A 15,925-nucleotide genomic window follows, 5' to 3' on the forward strand; every position below is an offset into this window, starting at 1 on the left:
CTCCGCTCGCGGGACTTGAACCCATGACCTTGGGACTCGCGTATAAACGCCCAACCTATAGACCAGTGAGCTGGTATCCAAAGGTGTTAATGTCTAATTTCAATTAATTCACGAAACTGAGTCACCGTCTATCCGTGTCTTCAGTAAGTAACTATCTCACAACAGACCCGTCTGAACTTCACTGGTTATGGCTTCTCACTAAAACTCCAAGAAACACCTCTTGAAGCCAGTCACTAGTGAGCTTCCAGGTTTTCTATGGTGGTCTAGCTTTAATCGACTCATGAATTGAACTATTAAAATACTTCTACTTGTTTTTATAGAGAACATTTAAATGACAAAATAAACATCGAAATGAAAATGCTTAAATGTGACCTCTCTTCCCGCATTCCAATGAGATTCTTAGTTAAGAAAAGTATTTGTATACCTTTTGAATGTATCGATATATACTACGATACAGTAATTACGAAAAGAAAACAAGGAAATATGGACCGAATGTTTTGCTATTCAATTCTTTACTATCAAATAATCATTACATTAAAATTCATTCATAATTCAAAGACAATTTCTATGCTCACTCATTACTTCATACAGGATTGAAATTATTGATTTTAAGTATCACGTCTTGTGTAATACCATTTTCTACTACTGAACATCCAGCTGATGAGTCCTAAATAAGATGGAGCAAGTGTCCTGAATTCCATTGCTTGACATGACCCATCATTCTCTGATTATAATGCTTGTGACTTAAGAGACGGATTAATTTAAGTCTTGGGTTCAATGATCAATGATAAAACGACCGACATAAATATGAATAATTCAATAATAATGAAATTACTATCTAAGTTGGAAATAGCTGCAAAAATCTCAAGTTTAGTACTATGTACAGTATTGAAAGCATTCTTTTAAGTTATAATAAGTCTGTCTTACAACTTAATGACTTTTTCATGAGAGTTGCAGAATTATGGTTTACTTCGTTATTAGTACTGCTCTAATAAGAGACCTAATCCTAAAATTGTACATTTGTCATGATGTAACTGCCTAATCTATAAGAGCTTACGTGAAAGTCACATCATTGTCTACACTGACTTGTCGTATCGTAACAATCACCAATATATTATGGAGAACACACTTAAGCTGGAGATAGAACTATATATTTAATATGAGTACAAACAAGTTGTACAGAACGATCACACCTACAAGGCTGAGCCTTGCTACCCAATTGGATCACATTGAATTCATTCTTCCCATCTTCTCCATCGTTTTCTTCACGTTAAATGTTGAATATCTATTTTCCAACTTGTTTTGTGTTCAACTTTGAGGATTGCGTTGTTAACGCATGGTACTCAAAGTTTTGTTGCGTTTACTTTGCTTCTAATAATCTAATGATAACAACTGCTCAAGTTCGTTTAATATTTATTCTTTCTTCAATGTAATATGTATTGTTGATTCCTTTCATTAGTCTTATATTACAAGGCAATGAAAATGGTGGTCTTCTTGCAGCTTCCTGTGCAAATAAAAAGCCAAATTTATTCAAAGCAATTATTTTAGACAATCCGTTAACTGATATGTTACGTTATTATAAATATTCATCCACTGGTAGATGGATGAGTGAATATGGGAATTTATATTATGAAAATGTATTTAATGAATTATTTAGGTATGTAAAGTTATTTAATCAAAAGAAAAGTTTGATTATCATATAATTTATTCAATAAATTATTTATTAGTTGAATTCATCAGTCATTTGAAGCTAGACCCCAAATGCCCTGACACGGCCGAGAGTGAGAAGTCAGCTCTCCTTCTCCAAATGTTCTCACATGACCACGTGTAAACAACCACTGAAAAGGAAGTCCTGCTCACTGCCTTCTCGCATCACGGGTTTTGTTTACTAAATGGAGAGGACGAAAAGCGTATATCTGGCGCCTTAACTTGGTTAGTGGATACGGAGAATCCACCTAGGGGAGCTGGGAAACCCTGGTTCCAAACCAATGATACAAATGGCATCCAGGATCCTGAATGAACAAATGGCGCATGAACCTCTCGTTGGTCGCCGGCTACCATGGGACTGCGTCTTTTTACGTTGCTCCACTGCCTTGAGGAACAGGCCTTAAGGTCGAAGGCTTACGGGGGTCCCCTAAGAAAACCACCTGCTTCGATCTGGACACCTGGGCAGTATCGCAGCTCACACACAAATCAAGTGACTTGTGTGGCGCATGTGTGTTCAGTACCCCTTTGTGCCAATATTTATGTGTTCCAATAAAATAAATAAAGATAAAATACCACCATGGAAAACCTGGAATTACTGAACGGCCGTTTCATCCTACTATGGGTCTCCTCAGAAGTGCGAACCTACAATCTCACACGTGGGGTTCGATCCCAGGACCTTCTGTCTCTCACGTGAACGCATAATCTCTAAACCACTGAGCCGGCATATCTAACTTCAAGGTTTTTAATTCTCACAACAATGTTAGTTCGATGAAACCTGATTCTAGATGTGCTTTCCTGGTGGATAGTTAATATAAAATGTTTACTAACGATAGAAGCCTTAGGCATGAGTAATTTACTATGGAGACCTGACTTTATGTAGGATTGAATCAATAACTATCATGTTTTATCTTAAGTATTAAAATTACTTAATTTTGAAGACTAAAATTCTGTTATCGTTTGTATTATCCTTATTATTATGCCATATATAGTTATTCACCAGTTCATAATGTGCCAAATTTATCCATGACCAAATCGTATTATCCTTCAGTGCTTATTTTATCTGATCTACAAACTGCCAATGTAGAATATATTCATTCATTAAAATTATTAGCTACATTACAAAATGAATTACATAATAATGGTTGTACATTTGAACAAACAAATATTACACTTGGATGGTTTAAAACGGAAGGTCAACATAAGGTGAGGATTATATATATAGGTTAAAGTAATTTGGTATTGTTTGCTTGAATCTTTTCATTGACGTTTAGAGCTCCAATTCATCCGCCTCTTATTGGCATGTGGGCATCCTGTGCCGATTGCTTTGATATTGTCATAAGTCGTAAGCTTCACAGGCAAAGACGGATAGTCGCTAGCAGTGTAATTAAGGACGCACGTTTCGTTCTATTTAGAACTCGTCATCTAGATCTACCTGTATCCCAGAGTTGATGTTCATCCCGGGAATCAAACCCAGTGCCGTTCACTTCAAATGCCATCGCGTTATCCACTAAGCTACTAAGTCTTGATAACTCGAAAAGAGAAAACAAAGATAATGAAGACAGTAATGCAAAAAGCAATATGAAACTCATCACTCTGGATAATAAACTAAAAAGAATACAAACTGTTTTTAAATACACAGAGAGGGTCTGAATTTTCGTTTGGCTAAGGCTTCAATAAGCCTTAATATACGCCTTTTTACATTTCTTACAACACCGCAAAGACCCAATTAAGATCAATTTTATGATTCGTTTCAACCATGTGTTTGGAGATAGAGGATGATAAATGTTGATCACGTACCTTAACTGATTTTTCGTGACCAGAGATTCTAATCGATATCGAATACAAGATTCGTGTTTCAGTATTATATTTCAACATTATGTAGAAAGTATATTAGCATGAAGCGTATCAAAAAAACTAAGTTACTGATCCTACTTCCAGCCACTAACTGAAGTTGCATTAGTACCACAACGGACCACTTAAACATAGAAATAATCAATTCAATCGTGCATTTGTTTCTATCAATCTTCTCATTTTAGATTTTTTACTAGATATAAGTACTTAAGTCCCTTCATAAAATATCTGTAACCTATCGTAAACCCAATTTATGGGAAACTCATTTGTTCATACAATTTTCTTCTACTCTATTCTTTTGAGAGACAAGTGCCACTTACTAAGAAATCAGCACACCTGATATGTTCGTCAATGAAAGGCATTAGAGTATATCATACTGATGATCTTGAGTGAACCAATCAAAATTAGGAAATAATCCCACCATTTTTTCCGCGAAATTCGATAAGCAGTGAAGGATAGAATATATCTGATTCTGAAATATAAAAAAGAGGATCTTATTTCTCAAAGTTGGCAAAATTAAAATACTTACTCCTGTTACTCTTCGTACACCGGCATAGGCCGCCCACCAGTATAAAATCTGGTTGGCGTTTTTTAGCAAGATTTTTTCTACGGGATGGGGTTGTCGACCTTATGCCCAACCATCCTTTTTTACCCGGGTTTGGGACCGGCATTAACTCCAGAAGAGCTACAGGTGGAGTTAGAACTAAAATAGGACTGCTCTTTTATTTCAAATCGTATCATTCCACGATCCTGATGCACATAACAAAGTTGTCTAACTGAAAATGGTAACACTAAATGCGATTGGGAAAATATAAAGTAGGAAAATATTGTTTTAAATTTAAGCACATCTAATCATCATATGATTTATTCGCCAATCGAAGTACGACTTATACAATCTTAGCACTATGCTTAACCAATGACTTTCGACCGGTATTAGCAGTCTAGAGTCCTAATCGGTCCTTCTTCCTTTCTAGTCCTGCATGTTGAGTCCAGAATACCAGTATCAGCTTCCACTATGTGAATTATTTATTTCAAACATACTTGGTTTATGTACCAGCCAAACAGACCGTATCACACCATAAAATAGGAAATAACATTTGTACATGATCTAGCACAATAGTGGCTGTGAATATGAGAGGCTGTAATTGATAGACTGGGTATAACTCAAGAACGGTCAATTGTGTAATAATAGTTTATAGATTAAAATGAAGCTTATAATGAAAGGAATATAGATATACACAATCTAATTATTGAATAGTTATACAATAAGGATAGATATGTAATGTTAGTCCATTAATAGTTCTCAGAAGTCTCCCGTATATTTATCTTTACTAGGATATAACAAATATCACCTAGGCCATCCTTTAAAGGATACAAACTAACTGGTAATAATTATAATGATAATAATAGAGAACTCAATGCATATGACCTTGTAGTGTGGAGTCGAGTCGCAATTGACTACGATCACCACTACAGGAAGGTTGCGTACCAAATATCAGGAGGCAATTGAAGGTTGTAGCTAAGTATGTTTGTTGGTGATCTCGTGGTATCGAAAGAATACCGAGATCGTACCAAAGGAGTACAAGCGGATTAACTGAGCAAACGTAAGTTCGTGCAAGGTCACAACCAACAGAAGAAACAAAGGAGAATAATGGATGTCTTTAGTACAGTTAAACAAACAAGTACAGTAAAACAATCACTGGTACGATTGGTTATAATAATAATTGCTTCCATTAAACCAATAGCTTTCTCTTTACAAAAGTAGGTCACTACAATCTATTCTTGAGAATTGTTATGATGATTATTGTCATTCACTTTTTATTTTCTTATTTAGATTGATAAAGTTACAAGCATCTGTTCATTTATACAAATGATTCTATCAATTGATTGGCGTAAAAAACATTCCTAATCAGCTTAATTCGCCCGGAAAGATAGTAGTTAACTTAAAATAAACACATTACTATTTTATTTAAACTAGATAGTTCATTATTCAATGTAAAAATGTATTAACAATGCAATATACTACGAGTTTATTGTAAAGCTTCATTTCATTTCATTATAATTTACCTTCTTATTATACTTAAAATAAGTGAATAATTATCTCATTGTTGAGAGTTTATATTGTCTCATTGTAGTTGATGTTCAGGATTTGTATGAACAATAGTCAATTCCAGATTTGACTCTTGATCATTATTAAGACTAAGCTAATATACGTCCTTAAAAAGAACCAAAATGAATACTATCAAAGGTTGTGGATTTTATAAGGTTGAAATGAAAAATTGAATTCTGAATAAGATACTTAGCAGTTTGTTTCATATAAATGATAAATTTTTTAACAACATTCCTGTAATTTAATTAAAAATAGCAGCGAAACAATTAGATGATATGTGATGGTGAATTTGGTCTGGAAAACATTTTAGTCACTAACTAGTTATTTTATTTACTTACGCTTATTACCACCAATGGAGTATAGGCCACTGACCAACATTCTCCAACCCACTCTATCCTGGGCCTTCCTTTCTAGTTCTATCCAATTGTTGATCATTCTCCTCACGCCTGTTTCCATTTCTTAGCGTAATGTGTTCTTTTATCTTCGTCTCCTCCTTCGGCCTTCAGGATTCCAGGTGATGAGAGATTGCCTTGTGACACAGTTGAGTGCTTCCCTTTATATGTGTCCTAGCCACTTCCAGTGCTTCTTCCGGATTTCTTCCTCCGCTGGAATCTGTTTTGGTCTCTCTCATAGCAGCTTGTTGTTGATAATGTCTGGCCAACGGATTCGAAGTATTTTACTTAGGTGGCTGTTAATAAACGCTTTTTCTTCTGGATGATGGATTTCGTAGTCCCCCACGTTTCAGATCTATGCAGCGGAACGGTTTTGAGATTTGTATCGAGAATTCTGCCCTTGGTGTTGGTTGACGTATAGTAGTTTTGCGTTCCACATGTTTCAGAACTTCTATATCCCAGGGCCGAATTCAAATGGTGTGAATTATTCTTTCACGTTAGCATTTTTTGCAAGTTAGTTTTTAACGAGATGGGGTCGCTTACCTCATGCCTAATCTTCTTGCCTTATCCTGGCTTGGGACTGGCAGTAGTCTAAGAGGTGCTCTCGGATTAGTATCAGTCCGAAATTCAATAAAAAGCATGAAAACGTATGTAATCCAATTCATCATAATCAAGACTTGTGGCGATCACGATACTTTAAAAATACTAGTTAGCTATCCTGTAGTTCATATTTCCCGCTCCAATCGATTGTTCATATAAACACAAGATCAATCAGGACAGTCAATGGATCGTTATGACCGTAGGTCCACAACCTATAGTGAAACAACTGTTAAATACCAACTGTTAAACGATAGTTCTTCAAGCCACTATCGCTCTAATACTAAAATTATCTTCAGAAAACCAACGAACATTTTATTTCAGTGTCTCACTTACAATCAGTGCAAAGAGCGTGAAGGTTCCGAAATGTATCACTGAACTCTAGCTAAATCACTCATCAAATCAGACCATAGCTAAATTGTAAGTTTGAATAACAGATATTAAGTTGTTGGCCGAGTTTTGTCAGGGTTAAGGATGGCCAACATGTACTGATCAATCGACGATATAAATCAGTTCATGAGGTAGGGTATCCATACTCTTCTTTTCTCTAGTCTGTTCCATCTAGTATGTGATATTACTCTGCCATTTACGAACACTAGGTAAGTAGGGTAGGAAGCCCATCAAGGTGAGGTGAGTCAAATTCGAAACTTCATACATGGTGTAACTTTCATGCAATATGAAATGAATCCAACAATTAAGATACAAGTATTTAACAACTGTTATTATCAAATATGGTAGATCACAATCAATCCTCATAATATACATATTTCCGAATCCAGTTAAATATATTATGAGCATTGATCATTGTGTATCCTAACTTGTTGTAGTAAACAAATCAGCTTTAGTTATTGTATTGATAAATGCAAAAGATATCTGGATTTCAAGGCAAACATTTTTATAAACTGCGTTGGAACCCTAACATCCGTATTGAATTATGGCACGAGGTTAAGGTACAAACATAGGAGCTTTAGTTCTAGGCGAGTTTTGAGACATTGGCGGTTCACAAAGAGCTCAGTCATATGAATATCACTTACAACACACTACTTCAATATCTCCCATACGTAGAGGTACGGATCAGGTGGCGTCTGGATCAGTGGTGCTGGAAAAGCTTAAGGAGTTTCATTTATCATATTTGTCAATGTAGAAGTCACTGCTTTAGCTGAATTTTGATATATTCGTTACATCATTTCTGTTTCCTTAATTTGACTAGTTTCTTACCTAGAAATTCTATTCCCATTACAATCCTTCACTTAATGTGTTTCCTTCTAGACTCTTGATCATGCAAACATTTAAAGATTGCAATAAGTTTGTTTCTGTAATTTGATTGAAAGAACAAAATTTTGATCATGATTCGACTAATATTACACCGCCGTCGAAAGCCTGGAATCACTGGATAGCCATTTCTTCCTAGCATGTTCCTCCTCAGCAGTGCGCATCCACGATTCCGCTCGCGGGAGTCGAACCTATGTCAGTTAGAGGCAGGTATCAACCTCAGACAATGGAAGAAGGTCGTGCGATTTCGTGAATCAATTGAAGTTAGATATTACCGCCGTGTGATTTTTGTATGAATTAATGATTCTATCGTACTTTATGACTGCTTGATTTTGAATTCCAAATACAATACGTTCGCTCGTGACCACATAATTCTTCTTGGTTATACTGCGCTATTTTCGGGATTCATATTTTGTACTGTAGTTCAAATACTTCGAGCTATCACACACCGTTAGATGACGGCTAAGTTGTCCAGAGGTTAAGCGTCCGAGCGTGAAATCTAAGGCCCTGGGTTTGAATCTCGCAAGCGGGATCCTGGATATGCACTAGTGAGGAGTCCTATACCAGGACGAAACGGCCGTTGAGTGATTTCATGTTTTCAATGGTGGTCCAAAATCAAACGAATCATGAACTCAACCAAAACTGAACAATATTCACAACTCATACTGATATTTATCAGTGTGCGTTAGGAAGACAGGAACTCAGACACAGGAGGTCATTGATATGTGAATGTATGTGTAGTGGCATTGGACCCTAATGCGAGACAATGTGGGAAATAGACATTCAACATTTAACATGGGGAAAAATCCAACGATGAAGATGACGGGGGGAATGAATTGAAATAACTGGAGTTGATCGAATTGTATCACTCGGCCTTGCAGGCGTGGTCTTATGTAACATTATTTTCATCCATATTAAACAAATTTTCCTATCTCTAATCTAAGTGTGTTCCTCACATGTTGATGATTGTTACAACGCAATGAATCAGGGTAGACAATGATGTGACTTCCACGTAAGATCTTATAGAAGTGCAGTTTTAGGATAAGTTCTATTGTTGGAGCAGTACTGATATCAAAGCAGACCATAATTCCTCACATGTACTTAATTATTTTAAGACAGTGCGTAAATGTCTCTCAACAGTTAGACGTTAAACCACATCCACGTCCTTTAGATTCTAAATACTAGTCAAAAGCCTAGAATAAAGTTGATCCTTCATTTTTTCTCCAAAATAGGAATAGAAGAGGTGCTTGACGATTCAGGTCAGCATGCGTTACCTCCAGAATAATCAATGGTGTTGAAAACCAGGCTTATGAATGCGAGTGAAATTTTCCGTAAAGTTTACTTTATGTTCATTAAGTCAGATAATTGAATTCACAGATACTCCAGAGACATCTGTTGGTGCTGGTGAACTTGGTGTGAAACATAGACCATTGACTCATCCAGTTGGTACTTTACCGAAATAAAATACAAAGGACAAGTCTCTGCTATACTTATTGATTCACACTCCACATGTCTAGCAATACCTACATTCTTATACTGTTGGGTTTTCTGGTTCCACAAACTATTATTCACATTTGCCTGCCCATATCTACGTGTATTTTGAATCTTGTGGTGATAGTTGATGGTTCTAGTAACCCTGAGGACCCTGGAGCAAATAAATTCACGTACCATTTGAAGATTATAAGCTCTCAATATTTCAACTTTACACTACCCCCATTGGACAATATCACTGACCTAAGCAGGCTTCCAGTAGCAAGATTACAGCGTTTAGAAGTGAGTAACAATAACTCATACCACAGAAAATTGGTATCTGACAACCCTTTAGTTATAAGACAACGTTTAGAATGAAATTAGTGCTAGACTGAAGTCCGGAGTAATTTTAAAGGTTCAACTGTGAGCTCAAAGTATTCAGAACCAAAATCATATCATTTTTATCTGGATTTATATTTATTTTAAGTAGTCATACATCGCTTAAATTGCCCACCAGAACACGTAACGTCAGAGTCATACGTCAGTGAATTCAAGGTGAGATTGAGTCTGTAGTATTTATGGTGTGTACGTGGTTTTTCTGTTCTTATCGAATTTTCTAATATTGAATGGACAGCATTGTTCGCAGTGAGTTTGACAACTGCGTTACAATGTCTGGAGTATGGCTATAATCTATGTTGGCTTCTAAGTTTCTGGGCGTAAGTATAATTTACGAATTTCGCTTGACTTTATCTGTTCGTTCTATATGTTCTACAATCATTACAAGTTATCTCTTGCGTGATAGCCTGCTGATTATCCCGTACGTCCTTCGGTTTAAAATCATATTTTTCTATTTTTGAAAAGCTATCCACGTTTCGTTTTAAGTGGAGCAGGCTTATGGTACCGAAGTTATTGTTTTGAACACTTCTGGCGAATCGCACTCTACTAAGTGCAGAACCGTGTTCAATTGCTCAAATTACCTATTTTTCATACTACAATACAATTTGGTCAACCGGATTTTGCGGCCCATTTCAGTCGCTTTCCGTACAGTCTAATAATCGGTCAACCACCTATCTATTGGCTGCGTAAATATTTTCTTGCGATTTTTGTATGTTAGTCTTTAAGAACGTATGATCTGAAGACGGTTCGGATAAGCACACTTTTGTTAACAATAACCCTAACTATTGTGCACAACAACTGTGCATCAAACTAGTTTTAGTTAGTATTTTAGTCATCCAAGTGTACTAGTCAGGTATATTACTTTACAGGATAGCGTTGTAATCTTTCCAAACGAAAACTGCATGTCAAAATATTATAGGCTTCATATTCAAATTTGCTGCCATTACGCTTTAGAGTCATTATGATTCTCTTGATCTGCCGAAACCGTCAAAGTGTCCCTGAATTAAGAATCGTTTGTTGATTTACTAAGCTTAAGCCAGGAAAACGGTTACCCTCCAGGTGAACTAGTTATAGGGTAGACCGCTTTACTCCGTTCTGTTCTGTACAAACCGAACCCATATAACCTGTACACATTTTATGATCCACCAAGTGATCCATAATACTGTGGCTATCCGTCCCACCGTGATAATATGCAGTGTCTCTTTTACATTTGTGTCGCGTATTACGTTCTGACAGACTCGGTGAAGCCATGATTTATGGAAGATCTTAAATCAAAGCTAAAGTGACCTTGAGGCAAAAAGCCTTATTACTGGTGTCAAAAGTGGGTCTCAAAATTAGTACGTGAAATATGGATTGACATTTCTTCGTAAAAAATGAACGTAACTTCTCTGACTGAAAAATATTCTGGTTGTACTTCTAAGTGAACTGCTTATTTCACTCTCATACACTAATCTAACCTTGTTATTATACGCGCTTTACTCTCTTTATGCCTTCACAACCTTATTGATATGAATCTGATTATGAATACAGTGGTCTCGACTGCTGTTAGAGGGTGGTTGTCACTTTCCGGCTGCCCACACCATGGCAGGGTCCTTCTATAGGTGTCTGAGAAGGAAATTGGGTTAGGTCTGGTCTTAGTGACCTGCGAGCGCGACCGCAGTGCCCAAGTGACAACTACTTGAGGCCTGTCACACACGACCTTCCTGTGGGTAATTTTTGTGTTGGTTCCGTACTTGTTGAGGTGTGCATTTTTAGGGTCGACCTTTTCCAACTCCACACTCCCCTTGTGGGAAGGCAATATCTCTGTTGTGCTGGCTTTCTAAAGGAGACACCTTACTTCCGTCACACCTTTGTATAGTCAGCAGTACGACTTCACCCTCGGATCTTGGGTTTGCTGCTTTTAGTCTTACTGTTCTTCAACCGACTTGTCTGGCAGGGTAGGACCTTGAGGAATGATTGTTTCAGCCAGTATAGCTTGATTAGTTCATAATAATAGGCAAGCCCGACCACAATGTCAAGGTAGCAAGAATGGTTGGAGGAGCCTCTAGTATATGTGATGACAAATGCAGTAAAGTTAATATTTTAAAAGTAATCACTGAAAACGGTAGTATAAAATAATACGCATAATGATTGTATAGTAAACCGTGAAGGGAAAGTCACAGAAGAAATAAAATCGTCAAGAATATTGGTGATTCTGTAACTGCTGATGTAACAGATTCAGTGATAGATATATTTTGGGTGAATTGGTGTAAGTTAGGTTAGACAATTAGAAAAAAATTGCATTATAATTTCATTAACTACCAACTGACCAGTTTAGTCAGTTATATCGAAGTTGGTAAAATAGAATCAGAAGCCTTATCAACCCACTAAATTGAACTATGAGTACTCTATTTAAAACAAAACTAAGCACTAACATTAATCAAACTGAACTCTCGTAATAAAACAAAATGAAACAATTCACAACTAGTAACTATAATGAGGTGGTTAGTGACTCAATTAGGTTAAAAAAACCTATTAAAACTTATATAACGCTGAATAATTCTGATCATTATCAGCAAAAATGTTCTTCAGTCATATAGATATGCAGATGACTAATAAAATTATTGACCTCATAACGAGTTAATTACTGTTAGCCAAAAAACAACAACAATGGAATTCTGTTGCAAGTACACAAGAAAAACTAGAAATTAACTGAGAAATGCGCTGATGTGAGTCATCACGTCTCTTAGAAAAAAATAATCATACACAGAGAAGAATTAGATGAAGAAGTAAGTGCAGAATTATAAAATATTTTAAACGTGTATGGAAGAAACAAACATTGAATTCGTTTTTGCTTCATGGTAGGACCTATAGGAACTATTGTTCCAGCCAGTATAACCCGATTGACTCATCACGATAGGCAATTCCGACCACCACGTCAAGGTGGCCCCAAATGCCCTGGTACGGTCGAGGGTGGGGAGAGTCATCTCTCCTGTAGAAATGCTCTCACATGACTACGCGTATATAACCACTATCAAGGAATTCCTACTCACTGCCTTTTCGCGAAGGGATTGTTGTTTACGAAATTGAGATGACGAAAAGCGAATAATGGAGTATGGCACATATATATTTGGTTACCAGTATTTGTGTTTATATAATAAATATCAGGATTTTGAGTCAAAACTTAAGGTTGGAAACTAAGGTGAGGGTTCTTATCATGAACTGACATCAGCTATTATGCCACAATTCTATTTAACGATATGGATGAGTGAATTTCGCCATAAAATCCAAGGCTTAAACCCTTTAATTTCTTTCGTTCGTTCATAACTTATAGTCTGATCACCAATTCAGTAATCCCTATTCATTTCAATTTACTGGGTTTAATGAATTTTATCATCTCTTAGACTTTCGTGCTTTTTTCAGTTTTAATGGGCGCAAGGTATTCTAAAAAGCGTCACAAGCCTCGTATAAGCAAATCCCAGATTCCTTGGCTTCTACGTGGAGCTATAAGAAGCAATAATGTTGGTACTCTTCAATATCTCTTCAGCTATCCTAATGGTGTAGATCCAAGTATGGTCATCGATGGAGTTTGTCCACTCAATTTGGCGGTCGAATTAGGTTATTTACAAATGGTCAAAATACTCATTAAAGCAGGTGCAGATATTTATGTTGCCGATGCTCCTCGATACCCACTTCATCAAGTAAGAGAGTTGAATTTTCCAATTCCATATTTACATTATGACGGGATGTACATGGTCTGCTGGTTCTACAAAAATTTTAATGGCTCTAGAAATGTATATTGGTCTTAATTTCAGGCAATATACACGGCTACTTTCGTTATCTTACCTAAGGATTATTTCCATGATCACGCAACTTAATCGAGCGGGAAAAGTAATAAAAGCTTTTCGAAGTAATTAATCGGGAAATTAAAGTACATATTCGAATGCTAGTTGGTATTCTACAACTTTGAAGAAACATTCAATCTCCAATTGTTCAACACCATAGTCTGAGACTTCGCTATTAGTCAACTCAGTCATTGAATGATATCACGTAGTGCCATGTTATATGCAGTAGTTGATTGTCTATTGGTGAATCTGGTCTTCAAGTGTGATAGATCTGTACCAACCGAAGCCTTTGTGTAATATTAAATTAGGTGTATATAGGTTAGATACAGTGTATATCCGTAGGCAAAATAGATGCCAAGATTTTCAGTTTACATTGACTTAATGATTAAAACACTCAATTATCAATCACTTGATCCTGTGTTTGATTACTCGTTCACTTAGCTTGATATAAAGGACCGAATAGAAATTTTCACCACCGAATACAAAATATTGTGTCTCAAAATCCCGGGCATATAAAACATATGCTGGACTAATAAGTCACACTAAGAAAGCTTCATTGTGTCTCTTTTTTTATATTAAAAAACTGTTTACTTCAATGATCGTTTCTTCATTCGAATATCGCAAATTGTTTCCCTAAAGGCAAGTTTGTATGGCCGTGCAGATATTGCTGAACTGCTCATACGATCCGGTGCATCTGTATCAGCGCTTACGGAACGGAGACAGTCTTGTTTACATTTGCTGGCACATCAAACTGCTCAACGTTATGTTGATACTGCGAAAATTCTATTGAAATATCATGTGAATCCAAATACATTGGATGATGATGGTCTTGCACCGTTACATCGAGCATCAGTTGAAATCGTTGAAGTTTTAGTTGCGGTAAGTTTATAGCATTACATTCCGATGGTATTTTCCTCCTACTGTACTGGATTTTTTATACACAAATATTCTTTTAGTATTAGAAAGAAAAGTTTGTAACGGGTTGTTCGTCTCTTGGCGAGAATTTACATTTCAAAGTTCTAATGAGAGGCTGAAACCATTGTGAGAGTGAAACAAGTATTACCAATACTTAATTGGTGGTAGTAACGAATAGACTGATTATAAACGCTAGTCATCTGTAGCATGGTCGTGAGTACTTATCAGGAAGCTGTTCAATGCTTCTTGGTTTTTAGTGTTGTATAGCCAGTCCGTTATATGGTGTAAGCTATTTTTCGCATTGATGCAGCTGTGTATCTCAGGAATATGCTCTTGATTATGCTGAGTTTCGTGAAGTAAATGTTTCAGTTTTGAAGTTCTGTTTATATTTCTAAACATCATAAGCTTTACGAACTTCAAAAAATAAATGATCTGCTGTATAATCGTAGCGAATTTTATTGAGCGTTAATGGTCTCAGCGTCTTTGTTTGCTTTTAAGCAAATAGTTCATACATGGACTGATAGTAAAGATCTGTACTTCAGTATAATGAGATGAGATTGACTACATCCAGTATTTTAAACAACTATTATTGTTTTATGTAAATGAACTCAGTGCTCAGTGTCGATTAAGATATATAGACTAAGAGTTTGTTTCTGGAATAAAGTCCTATTTACTACATGGTCTTACCTGGCTCAAATCGTCATACTCTGATTATTCCATTTCCAACCAGTTAGAACGAATGGACGAATTGAGAAAATACTAGATGTTTATGTAACTTATACATGCATGTATTTCACTCTCAATTCTTGTTTCGACTTGATAAAAATCGATTAAACTAAAATTTCTAAGGAATATCAAACAGTGGAATATAACACATTCGTCTACTTTGGTCTCTACTCGGTTTTATTAAATTTTACGTTCCTCAGAAAGATAAACTTGTCTCCTGTCATTTTAACTAGTTTCGTCTTGTGAAATGATGATGATGTGGAATGATGGTAAATCAGTTAATGACACTGTGAATTTTCATCGACTGAGATGGTTGGGCCACGTGTTACCAATGCCTGAACACCGATTACCACGACGCTCAATCCTGACTAGTGTTGGAAACGGTTAGAAGAAAGTTAGGGTCGGCCAAACCAAAACGTAGCATCAGTGCTTGAAGCCACTGACTTCTGGTATAAGCCATGTTGGTAGATGCGAACTACTTGGTTGGAGTCCGCGTGACTATCGTAATCAATGGTTATAGACTCTTGGTGACATGACCCAGAGTCGATCACAATGGCGTAGGTGTATACACTCTTTGTCTTCCCTCAAACTATGAGATTGAAATCGCTTTATATCTTTCTTTCTACCAACTACTTTTTTATTCATGTATTATTTCCTTGTATGTA

General features: G+C 36.3%; 1 protein-coding gene across 5 annotated transcripts in view; it reads left to right on the forward strand.

Annotated features, from left to right (window-relative positions):
* The window catches only part of ACTR3_2 (Actin- protein 3), a gene marked incomplete at its 5' end in the record, with an annotated part of 59,339 nt that overhangs the window by 32,187 nt on the left and 11,227 nt on the right, over positions 1–15,925 (forward strand). For 3 of the 5 annotated variants that reach the window (XM_051217777.1, XM_051217774.1, XM_051217775.1), the window contains 3 exons: positions 1,460–1,657; positions 2,697–2,910; positions 5,393–5,663. In XM_051217777.1, the coding sequence (XP_051064197.1) occupies positions 1,460–1,657; positions 2,697–2,910; positions 5,393–5,467 (487 nt within the window). In that variant the 3' untranslated portion in view covers positions 5,468–5,663. Of the gene's footprint in view, positions 1–1,459; positions 1,658–2,696; positions 2,911–5,392; positions 5,664–9,290; positions 9,376–10,042; positions 10,116–13,197; positions 13,476–14,258; positions 14,499–15,925 lie in introns of those variants that run through there. The other 2 variants (XM_012940912.3, XM_051217776.1) reach the window with 2 other exon arrangements.

This window comes from Schistosoma haematobium, chromosome 7, assembly GCF_000699445.3.
Source record: "Schistosoma haematobium chromosome 7, whole genome shotgun sequence".
Lineage (NCBI taxonomy): Eukaryota > Metazoa > Platyhelminthes > Trematoda > Strigeidida > Schistosomatidae > Schistosoma > Schistosoma haematobium.